Here is a 13,157-nt window from a genome sequence, read left to right as displayed (position 1 = left end):
GGGCTTAAAAATTTTTATTTTTAAGCAAGTCGATTGTGAAACCCTTCTGTAGAATGTCGAATATTTGTTTTACGTCTTCTACGCGAAAATGCTCAATTCTCATAAGATCTTCTTGACTCTTACTCAAAAGGTTCAATAATGTATGTATATTAGACTTTTTGAGACAGTTATAAGTCCTAGGAGGCAATTCTGATTGATCAATAAAAATACGTTTCAATATGATTTCTCTTTTCATATTATCCAATCCATCATGAAAGGTAAAAAAGGGCACAGTAGCCCTTTTTAGATTGTCTTCTATATTTATGTCCTGTTCCTCCGCATGTAGAAAAGGAATAAATAAATCGATCAAATTACGAGAAGCTTCGTAAAGCGCTTCTTTAGGAGTTAAACTTCCATTCGTCCATATTTCGAGAAAAAGTATCTCTTGTTTTTCATTCCCATTCCCATAAGAATGAATACTATGATTCGCATTTCGAACAGGCATGGATACAGCATCTATAGGATAACTTCTGTCTTGATAGTTATTGGGGGTTCTCATACAATATCCATGACCCCTCTCAATTTTTAATTCAATGCACAAATCAACCGGTTCTGTTAGGATAGCTATATGCTGTGTAGTATCAACTATTTCTACAGAAGGTGGTGAGATGATATCTTGAGCAGTTACGTGTCTAGGTCCCCTGACACAGATGGATGCGTCGAGAGTTCCGTACAGATCACTTCTAAATACAATCTTTTTCAAATTCATTAAAATTTCATGGACTGATTCTTCAATACCTACTATTGTAGAATATTCATGTGGTACCTTATCAGATTTTGCGCGCGTAATACATGTTCCTTCTAGTTCTCCAAGTAAAGCCCTTCGCATCGCGATACCTATTGTATCGGCTTGACCCTTCATAAGTGGGGATAAAACGAAACGACCATAATAAAGGCGCTTGCTGTCTGCTCTTGATTCAACACACTTCCACTGTAGTGTCCGAGTGGATACTGGCACTTCCTCTCGAACCATACTAATATAATATTATTTGATCAGATCATTTAATTATTTATTTCTCTTGGATTGGAATCTTTTCCATTTTTATTTCTAAACGCGCCTTTTTTTTGGCGGTCTACATCCATTATGTGGCATAGGGGTTACGTCACGTACGAAATTTAATAGTATACCACTCCTACGAATCGCTCGTAATGCTGCATCTCTTCCGAGACCGGGACCTTTTATCATGACTTCTGCTCGTTGCATACCCTGGTCTACTACCGTACGAATAGCATTTCCTGCTGCGGTTTGAGCAGCAAATGGGGTACCCCTTCTTGTGCCCTTAAATCCACAAGTACCCGCGGAGGACCAAGAAACGACCCGACCTTGTGGGTCTGTAACAGTAACAATAGTATTGTTGAAACTCGCTTGAACATGAATAACTCCTATTGGTGTTCGACCCCCACTCTTACGTGAACTAATACAGCTATTTCTACGTGAACCAATTCTTGGTATAGGTTTTGTCATATTCTATTTATTATCATCTCATAAATATGAGTCAGAGATATATGGATATATCCATTTCATGTGAAAACAAATCCTTTATTTATTTGTACTGTACATTAGGTACATTAGGTCTCTTAGAAAGTTAAGTTCCTATTTATAATTATAAATATTATCCCTGTCTCTGTTTATGTTTCGGATTAGAACAAATTACTATAATTCGTCCTCGCCTACGGATCAGTCGACATTTTTCACAAATCTTACGAACAGAGGCTCTTATTTTCATATTTGTTGTTCCTTAATTTAATTCTGAATCCACTCTTTGAAAGAAAATAAGTCTCTTTAACGTTAAGTTAGTGTTTGAGCCTCGAAATTTATCCCCATGAAAATTTAAATACCTAATCGTTTGAATCTTTATTGCGAAGTCTATAAATTATACGTCCCCTTGTTGAATCATAACGGCTGACTTCGATTTTAACCCTATCTCCTGGTAGTATTCGTATAAAACTACGTCGTATCCGCCCTGAAACATAACCTAGAACCTGGTCTTCGTTATCTAAGCGAACCCAGAACATGCCATTGGGAAGTGATTCAGTAATTAAACCTTCATGGATCAATTTTTGTTCTTTCATTCCAGGTAACCTCCTTGAAGTATCAACTAATGGAGGAGGAGTGATATTAGACAACCCGCCTCTACTCTCTTTTTCATAAATAGGAAGTTACGTATCAAATTCATATACCAGATGGATCACCTCACCATATATAAAACAAAATTTTTCCTCCAATTCCTTCTAGTCGAGCTTCTCGATCTGTCATTATACCTCTAGAAGTAGAAAGAACTACAACCCCTATCCCGCCTGAAATCCTAGGAATTCGTTGAGAGTTGGAATAGATTCGCAGACCTGGTCTGCTGATACGCTTTAAAATATTTCTATATGCTCCTTTCCTATTTCTTCTATGTCGTAGGGTTAAAACCAAGAAATATTTGTTGTTTTCCCGATGCTTCCTAACATTTTCGATAAAACCCTCTCGTAGAAGTATTTTAACAATGTTTTCGGTAATATTTGTGGATGATATTCGAACCGTTCCTTTTTTATCCATGTCAGCATTTCTTATATAAGTTATTATATCGGCAATAGTGTCTCTACCCATGACGAACTATCATTTTTTTTTGCTTTGATATAATCAACATGTTTCTCCTTTTTTCTTTTTTCATTAAAGGTATATGCCTGAGACATAATCTACTAATTGATCCATTTCAAAGACCCTACCATACCATTGTCTCATCTACTAGCATTCATTATTTATAATACTTCGGGAGCTAATGAGACTATTTTAGTGAAATTTAACTGTCTCAATTCACGAGCAATCGAACCAAAAACTCGAGTGCCTTTGGGATTTCCTTCTTGATCAATGACAACTGCTACATTGTCATCATACCGTATTATCATACCGTTGTCGCGTTTGAGTTCTTTACATGTACGTACAATTACAGCTTTGATTACTTCTGATCTTTCCAGGGGCATATTTGGCACTGCTTCTTTGATTACAACAACAATAACGTCACCGATATAAGCATATCGGTAATTACTAGCTCCTATGATTCGAATACACATCAGTTTTCGAGCTCCGCTGTTGTCCGCTACATTCAAATGGGTCTGAGGTTGAATCATCTTTTTTATTTTAGTTCTTTCAATGCAAGAGGCGAAGGAGAAAAAAAGAAAATTTTCTGTCCAGAAATAAGTAAACCATCGATTATAGATTATATTTTTCATCATTCATATCATAAATATCCCTTTGGTCCGATATCCCTATTCCTCAATAACGAATTTAGTTCGTATAGGCATTTTGCGCGCAGCTAGTTCCATAGCGGCTCTGGCTACGGTTTCTAATACTCCGCCCATTTCATAAAGTATTCGATCCGGTTTAACGACGGATACCCAATATTCAGGAGATCTCTTCCCCGAACCCATACGTGTTTCCGCGGGTCTTAGTGTAACGGGTTTGTCGGGGAATATACGTACCCATATTTTTCCGCCACGACGGGCATATCGTGCCATTGCGCGTCGCCCTGCTTCTATTTGTCTAGATGTGATCCAAGCGGGTTCAAATGCCTGAAGCGCATATCTACCGAAACAAATATGATTGCCACGATAAGATACTCCTTTCATTCTTCCTCTATGTTGTTTACGAAACCTGGTTCTTTTGGGGTTATAGTTGATGGTAGTGTCTCAATCCCATCTCTACTACAGAACCGGACATGAGAGTTTCTTCTCATCCAGCTCCTCGCGAATGAAACGATAAATAATATTAGAATTAAATTCTATTATTTAATGAATGAAATTTCGTGGGCGAATATTTACTCTTTTATATCCATCTGGTTCATTACCTTTCATTTTACCTTAAACACCCATTTATAGAGGAGGTGAGCTATAAGGCTTGATTAGTCGCTAAGAGGTTGTTTGAACGTGCATCCTGCAGGATGTTGTGGCCAATTGGATCACATTTTTTAATAAAATGTTGGATGTGGCAAACACTCAGAATACCATATGCAGTATCCAACTTTGGTGGTAAACTGACGATTTATAGGTACACGGCGATATGCAGGTGCCGCAATATACCAGCACATCAATTTATAGGCACTATGAGTTACCGACATCACGATTTACTGGCACTGCCATTTGTAGGGACTACGAGTTACAAGCATCGCGACTTACTGACACTGTGATTTGTAACTATCACGATTTGCAGACACATTGATTTACGTGGTTCAGTCTTTAAGACCTACGTCCATGAACGACAACTACTGCAACTCTTTATTTTTCTTCCAATAAAATATCATATGAGGTACATCCTGATTTTTATAGTAAAGTTAATTAACCGAAAGAGTATATTTAGGAGAGAAAAGAGGAAACTCAATCTTATCCCAATAGGGAGATAGAAAGATTTAGGAAACTTAACAAACAACGGTTGCCGACTTCCCTTATCTTCATCACCCCCCTCAAGTGGGGTGTAAATAGCATGACATCCCCACTTGTTTAACATGTCCTTGAGTTGAGCCTGTGTGACTCCTTTTGTTAGCCCATCTGCAGCTTGATCTATACTCTTTGTGTAAGGTGTACAGATCTCTCCACATTGAACTTTTTCCTTGACAAAGTGACAGTCAATTTCAATATGCTTAGTTCTTTCATGAAAGACAGAATTAGCTGCAGTGTGAATAGCCGTTTGGTTCTCACAATACATTGGTATATGTGAGTTTATATTGAACCCGAGCTCAGATAGAAGATTCTTGACCCAAATGAGTTCACTGATAGTGGTAGCCATGGCCCTGTATTCTACCTCAGCACTGGATCTAGAAACCACACTTTGTTTCTTGCTCTTCCATGATACTAAATTATCTTCAACATATACGCAATATCCTATAGTAGATCTATGATACAGACTACCCGCCCAATCAACATCTGAGAAGCCTTTTATGTTTATATTGTCATTATTTTTATTCCATAATCCTTGTCCAGGCACCTTTTTCAAATACTTGAGGATTCGATCAACAACCTTCATATGACTTTGGCAAGGAGCTTGCATATGTTGACTGACCTGACTAACGACATATGTGATGTTCGGACGAGTAACTGTCAGATATATCAACTTTCCAACAATCCGCTGATACTGAGTGATGTTTGCAACTAGTTCATCTTGATCTTTCATTGAATTACATCTGGTTTCTATAGAAGTATTAACATGTTTACTTCCAAGTTTTTCGGTTTCCTTAAGTAAATCGAGAGTGTATTTTCATTGAGACAAAAATATCTCATTTTTTTAATGAGCCACTTCTATGCCCAAAAAATATTTCAGCCTACCCAAATATTTAATTTTAAAAAGTTTTTGAAGTTCTTTGGCAACAGTAATTTTTTGAACATTGTTTCCGGTGATGATGATATCATCAACATAGATCAACATGATAACCATCGAGTCATTTTCCCTTTTGAAAAATATAGAGTTGTTCGCAGAATTTTTAACAAACCCATACTTTTCAATAGCATTGCTCAATTTAAGATGCCAAGCGCTTGGAGATTGCTTCAATCCATATATGAATTTGTGAAGCTTGCAGGCGAGAGAAGGATCTTTTTCTTAAGGATGGCCTGGTGGCAAGCTCATATAGACTTCTTCTTGAAGGTCGCCTTGCAAGAAAGTGTTCTTCACATCAAGTTGATATAAAGGCCAATTTAAATTGCAAACAATGGATAAAATAATACGTACATTATTCATTTTCACAACCAAGGCAAATGTTTCTTCGTAATCGATCCCTTGGGTCTGAGTGTATCCCTTTGCAACAAGTCTTGCCTTGTGTCTTTCGATAGATCCATCACTTTTAAATTTATTTTTGAAAATCCATCGACACCCTATAATCTTTTTCTTCTTCGGAAGGAAAACAATTTCCCATGTTTTATTTTTATGCAGAGCGTCAAGTTTCTCTTTCATCGCCTTAACCCAAACTGGCTCATTTTTGGCTTCTTTGTATGATGTCGGTTCATGACTGGCATCAATAGAGTTGAGAAATGCCACGAAAGCCTTTGGCAAATGCCCATAACTAATTTATTTTTCAATAGGATGTTTAGTGGACGTATAGGTAACAAAATCTTTCAAGTGATTAGGAGGTCTAGAGACTCACTGAGATCTTCTTACATCTGAATGGTGGACCACTACCTGTTCATTGAAAGTCCGGTCTGTATTATTTGGGGGTAGATCGTCCGTTCTTTGGGGTTCACTAATGGATCTAGTAACATTGGTTGTCAACAAATCATCATAGGCGTCAATACTGGGGAGAACCACCTCCCCTTCACGATATTCTTCTTTAGGGACATATTTGAAGAAATGTGTATCTTCATCAAAGTTGGCATCACACGAGATGTACAAGCATTTTTCTTCCAGATTATAACACCTATATCCCTTTTTTGTCATGTAGTATCCCAAGAGTAAACATTTTTGAGCTCAGTGACTAAGTTTGTCTCGGTCACCTTTAGGGATTAACATATACATGATGCAACCAAAAACTCACAAATGTTCAACGCTTAGTTTTTTTCCTTTTAGCAGTTCCCATGGGGATCTTCCTTGAAGTTTTACCGACGGAAAGTGATTTATAATATAGCATGCTATCATGATAGCATCACTCCAAAATATTTTTGGCATATGAGTTTGGAAAAGTAAGGATTTAGTTACCTCGAGAAGATGCCTATTTTTTTGCTCGGTGACTCCATTCTGTTGTAGAGTTTTGACACAGGTAAACTGATGATCCAAGCCATTTTGGTCTTCAAATTCTTCAAAACTCTTGTTTTTGAATTTTGTCCCATTGTCAGTTCTCAAAACCTTAATCCGGGTGATAAAAAGATTTGTCGAGGTTGAACCAAGATTGGACCAAAAATTTAAGTCCAAAGTCAAAAGTTCAATTGGCAAGGCCTTACTTTCTAAGTCAACTTTATATATTTTAAACCCAATATGTTTCTCAAAAAATGCTAAATGTAAAAAAATAATAATTCATAAAGTAGACTTTTCATCAAAAAAACTATCTCCTAAAAACCAAGTCAAAAGAGAGAGGTATTTAGCCAAAGATATTGATTGAAAAAGCTATAAATTTTAAGCCAAACAATAACAAACCTCACAAGGTCCCAAGGCAGAAGTGTGAATTCAAGAAAAGGATGGCAACCAAAAATCGACAGAGGAAAATAGTGGGATGGAAGGAGTTGTGGCGTTAATAGGAAACTCAATAGGACGGTGAGGAACTCGTCAAGGGCTAATATTGTGTCCAGAGGTAATTCACAAAATCTCAGGTTCAGCAAACCAGCCCGGGAAACGCCAAGCCACAAATCAGAATTTCAGCAAATGATAGAATCTCTGACAAATGTTTGTACTATCGCTTCGTGATAGAGGCCCTCAAAAATTGGTTGAAATCGATATTAATTAAGCATGGTTGAACCTTACTCCATTCGATTTTCTATTATTGAAATCGATATTAATTAAGCATGGTTGAACCTTACTCCATTCGATTTTCTATTATTGAAATCGATATTAAGCATGGTTGAACCATATATCAAGAGGTTCAAATATGAGAACAACATCAGATACTGTGGCCATCACCCACTCCTCGAACCGATGTTGAGACCTGCAAACTATGTTAGTGCCCGGCCAACAACAGGATGAGGACAGATGGATCCAGGTGAAGATAACCTGGAGGCAGTTGTGACAAGGTCGAGCATACACAAACCAAAGACCGGTGAAGCAATTCAAACCTCCTTTGGAGGTCAGGGAAGGTGTTGCGACACACAACGAAAATGGCTCTAAGGGATCCAGTGACCTACTTGGGCTGCACATGCTAGCTATCCTAGAAACTCAGATGTTGCATGGAAGCAACATCATTGCCCACCACCGGAAGGAGATCTGAACCCAACAATGGCATGGCTCGGTTGCTAGAGAAACGGAAGTTTGGCTGGAGGCAAACACGGTCACCCGTCAATGCCGTCTCACTGCGTCCAGGGCAGCAAACCAACCAACACAGATGTTGCAGGAAAGCAACAGTGACGCCCACGATTGGAACGAGAGCCCAACCCAACGATAGCAGGGTTCGATCACCGAAGATATGGAAGCTCCACCGAAAATGATGGCCAGTACGGTCGGTCGTCAAGATTGTGTCACCGTGACCACTGACACAGTGACCCAGAAAAGAGACGACTCGCACAAGCTGGGCTAGCCACATGGTAGCCCTTAAAAAAGCCTGTAGCTGATTCAACTGCCACAATGGCGGGCCCCACATAAAAAGAGGCGACAAAACTGGAGGGGAAGACAAAAGGGGGGGCTGACATCATGTCAGTATCACCCCCTCCTCATTTTTCGTCGTAGCCCAATTATGTTCCCCTCCAGCAAGATAGAAAATTCCTAAAATACTCTCAAGATTCAGCTACCCTTTCAATCTGACCTGGGCAGACATGGAACTGAATCTGGATCCAGAACCCATTCCAATAGAAATGTTTCCCAAAAAACAAAGTTTTCAAAAAAAAAACATGGGTTTGTTTAAAGGGTTGAAGCCCATTTTTAAGAAAAAAAACCATAATGACCCGACAAGAGGTCTTGCGAACGACCTCATTATGATACTATGCCACCTTCTGCAATGGCCGGAACCCATATCGACAATCAAGGAGAGAGGTTAGATAATGAAGGAAGTGATGGGTTGCAGAATGAGGCTGAGGTAGGGGGGAACCACATGGTTGAACCCGACCAAAGTAAGTAACAACCCCAAGACTCTCATTTATGAAGATTATGGCACGAAATGTTAGGGGCTTGGGGAGAAGGTGGGATCGAAAGCATATAGCAGTAGTGAAATACAATGAAGTGGACACTGGAAATAAAAAAAGATTTCTGAGCTCTCGGTATAGTAGGAAACTTTGAGGCCACGACGAATGGTAGGATAATTTCTATATAAAAATCGAAGAAGGTGTCAGTGGATGTAACCCTTATAACATATCATATTTTTTCTATACTGGTGGAACAGAAAGACGAAATGATCTTGGTAACGGGTGTGTATAGTCAAAATGGCCTGAACCAGAGGACAACATTGTGGGATCTTTTAGAACACCACCCCAAAAATGATCCATGGATGATTCTAGGTGAGCGATAGAACAAAAAAGGATCTCACACAGGACACTAAGATTCTCACGGATTTAATGACATGATCCACTTATGCTGTTTGTCAGAAGCGGAACACTCAGGGCCTCAGTTCACTGGCTTTTTTTGAAGAAGAGGTCTATACAAGACAACATACTTCTTGCTCATGAAATGATAAGACTCGATGACTTCGAGAAAAAATAATAGCATGCTATTTAAAAGAGACCTAACCATAGCACACGACAGAGTAGGGTGGTTATTCTTATAAACCACCTTACAAAATTTTGGGTTTGCAAAAAACTAAATTGCACTCATCATGCAGTGCATCCAGACTCCATCATTTGTTGCCTATTTAGCCATATCTGTTTCTAACGCTCATGAAAAGACTATCATACTTAATGTACAAACAAGAAAACCAAGAAAGCATAATCCCAATCACAGTGAAAGGGTTCAAGTTACATCATAATTTCTATGTTGATGATGCACTCTTCTCTTGCAGGATAGTAGGAACTCCATTCAGAATTTCTTGACGATAATGCAAAAATTTGAAAAAGTTTTGGGACTTCGTATAAGTAAAAAAGAAATTAACCATCTTCATCTCATTCAACCTTTCTCATACAAAGCCTAGCCAAATCTCTCAGTGGAGTGGGTCGCAAACCAAAACCCTCCCTGTAACATACTTGGGACTTTTACTATTTAAAGGAGCACTTAAGTACGTGATGTGCGACACAGTGCTAACAAAATTCAGGGCTAAATTAACTAAAAATGTAGAATGAGAACACCTTGTTCATGGTAGCCAATTTAGTTTATAATCATGTTAGTTTTGCTTTCCCTTTTTATATACTGGATGAGTTGTTTTTGTTTGCCCAATAACACCATTCAAGAAGCAAGTAGAGCAATCAACACATTTTTATGTCATGAAGACGAGTCGCATAGTCGTTCACACCTTCTAAACTGGAATCGAGTATACAAACACATGGTAGAGGGTGGATTGGGCATTCATAGCATTGAAGAGACCGAATTCTTACTAAATTGTCCTGGACGCTATGCCAACAATAAGTTAATTAGTCCATGGATCTCGCTAGTCAAAGTTAAATATTTACTGAAAAGTTCATGTGGGTTCCTACGAAAAGCAACATCATATCCTATGGGTGAAAGGTCGTTTATACTGAAGCCTTGGCATTAAAGAACAGGGTCAGATGGGTTGTTGGCGAAGAAATAACTATTGGATTTTGGCTTGATCTAATTTTACAGTTGCCTTTCAACTCTCAGCAGGTATTGTCACTACAAGAAAAATACGTATTAGCGACGGACGCTATCCATCGTTAATCCATTATAAAATCCGTCGCTAACGTGTTTAGCGACGGATAGCATTCGTCGCATAATCCTAGTCGCTAAATTGCAACAGAATTTATCCATCACTAATTAGCGAAGGCTTAGCGACAACTTATATTCGTTGCTAATTAGCAACATCTTAGCGACGAATTATATCCAGATATAAATCATCGTTAGATTCTGGTCAGCAATTTAGCGATGAATTAAAGTCCGTCGCAACCCATCAACTGAGTTTAATTGGCGATGGATTAGCGACGGAAATATCCATCGCTAATTTTTTTTTTAAAATTTGAAATATGAAACTCTAGAAAAAAATTTATTAAACAATTCATATAACCTGCTTATAAAAAATAAAGTACATACAAAAAATACATATACAGGTAAAACAAAATTAACACAAGTTCTAAGTTAAACAACCAAATACAGTCTTTGTCAAGCTATAATTAGTTACAAGTATGTCAAACAAATTAAATACATGAATCTAATCGTTGTCAAGATTCGGGGCATCATCCTCTTCATTTTCTTGATCTACTCCTCCCTCCATACCTCCATCAGCTCCACTACGCTGATCATCTCAAGCATCCTGCAAGAGAATCAAAATGTTAGTAATTATAAACAAAATGCTCATATGTGTTATAAAGTAGTAAAAAAACTTTATATGTGATTCAATCATGCTCATATGTGTTCTAAGGCAGTTACAAAACTTGCATATTGATTCAATTATGCTCATATGTGTTTTAAGGCAGTTAAAAAACTTTATATGTGATTCAATCACGCTCATATGGGTTCTAAGGCAGTCAAAAAACTTGCATATTGATTCAATCATGCTCATATGTGTTCTAAGGCAGTTAAAAAACTTGCATATTGATTCAATCATGCTCATAGTGCACGTTAAAAAATAAAAAAATCATATCAACAAATAATAAAGAGAAATATAGTGCACGTGAAAAATAAAATTATGAAACATTTAGAGGTATAATATTAATTGGACATAACATACTTATGTGCTTTGGCCACAATAAGATGTATCATGAGGAGGCCTAGAATTTTCTTTTTACTTTCTGCATATAGAGCATGTCATCCTGGATAAAGAGCTAATGAAAAATAAAGAATTTATGAATTTTTACTGTTTACAAGAATAACATAAGAATAGACTACGGTAAGGCTATACCATTAATTATCTAGTGACTGTTTCAGTTTTAAATGGTACAGGTAGATCTACCAACACATACCCATATGAAGGTCATTAAAACAAAAACAAAAATCAAGTGTACCTAGAAGGAATGGCTAAACAGGATATTAAAGTAGTTTACATGTACAAGTCATCTACCAAACTCTGCATGGTTTTACAATAAGCAGGTGATGATGAAACCGAAAAGGTAGCACTAAAACAGATCATTGACATTAAGACAGTTTTCACGAAGAGAATGAATTGATTTAAAAAATGATGGCATCAGGGACCTCAAAGATATTTGGAAGCACATAGTGGATCTCATATAACTGGTAGATCTATGTAACTATATTACCTCTTGGCTATTAATACATTGATGAGCATAAAAAATAGTCACCCTCAGACACAAAATTGACAAATAAAAGACCGACTTGCTTTATAGGTGTCTGCATTGCAAACTTTAAAAGACAACAAGACACCCCTCATTTTAAAATATTTATTGAAGAACACTCCTTCCATAGTCGTGTTATAGACAATTGTTAAAAAATCACACTCGGACACAGGTTACTGCAACTTCAAATGAAAATAAGAAACTATGCATATGTTCAAATAGAAAAGGGTGTGATGCACTTCTTCGTAGCCATGATTATGTTTCAAAGTTCACAATGCATTCTTTCACATTACGCCTCAAAATTTTCAACTAGTATGGGATAACAAGTAAACCATAAAACCAAATTCATATAAAGCAAAACTCACTCAAATACAAGAGGTTAACCACATTGTCGAATCAACGCATCATCTTTTCTTCACCAGAGTGCGCATTAACTCTTTCCAGATTCTCAGAAATCTAAAATCACTATAAAAAATAATAACCAAGACCATAATAGAAAAACTACATCTTACACTCAGCAAAAAACTGATTTCACCAAAATCACAATTTCAACACATCCTTTTCTAAGCTAGTAAAAAACAAGCCTCAGCTAGTAAAAAAAAGCAAAAATTATGAAACAAAAACACAAACTATATTTTCTTCTCTAATCAAATTGCAAACGAAAAAAAAATAATTGTAGCGTCAATAAATATGGCAATAAACAGGAGATGATACAGTTTCATTTTTATGTTCCTTCTCGAGAATTTGAAGTGAAACTGGAACATCTTAAAGTTTGGTGCTCCATTATGTGTTTGTGTGTGTGTGTGTGTGTGTGTGTTTGGGGGTGTGGTGGGTAAAAATTGAACAGGATGATGTACAAAAGCACAGGATGCTCCAAACAAGTATATTAGAAACCCAAAACTAACATCATTAGTTCAACACCAACTAGCAGGAAATTGCTCATAAACAAGAACAATGATGAAGATGAACAAGAAACCCTAATTCTCTACATTTGAATGCACTAATCTCCAAAAGAATGATGAAAGGGAATGAAACAAACGAACGAAAAGGAAAAAGGAATCAGAGAAAACTCACGTTGTGGGAAGCATAAACCAGACCAGCTCCCCACCGTGTAGAGCGTCGAT

At 37.3% G+C, this 13,157-nt stretch overlaps 1 protein-coding gene across 1 annotated transcript; it reads right to left on the bottom strand.

The window, feature by feature from the left end:
• Nucleotides 1-222: 222 nt before the first annotated feature.
• LOC149833125 (Nucleic acid-binding, OB-fold-like protein) lies at nucleotides 223-2,922 on the bottom strand. Its single transcript, XM_090014928.1, has one exon. The coding sequence runs from the start codon at nucleotides 2,110-2,112 to the stop codon at nucleotides 1,879-1,881; it is 234 nt and encodes a 77-aa protein (XP_089871054.1). The 5' UTR covers nucleotides 2,113-2,922; the 3' UTR covers nucleotides 223-1,878.
• Between the last annotated feature and the right edge of the window lie 10,235 nt (nucleotides 2,923-13,157).

The sequence above is a fragment of the Nuphar pumila genome, chromosome 7 (genome assembly GCF_984573655.1).
Source record: "Nuphar pumila chromosome 7, dmNupPumi1.hap1.1, whole genome shotgun sequence".
Classification (NCBI taxonomy): Eukaryota; Viridiplantae; Streptophyta; class Magnoliopsida; order Nymphaeales; family Nymphaeaceae; genus Nuphar; species Nuphar pumila.
Note: the sequence above shows the minus strand (reverse complement) of the source record. Positions and strands in the feature narration are given on the sequence as shown.

Bases quoted from the DNA above. Each gene is read 5' to 3' on its own strand.
- LOC149833125 (XM_090014928.1), bottom strand. From the start codon at position 2,112: ATGAAAGAACAAAAATTGATCCATGAAGGTTTAATTACTGAATCACTT.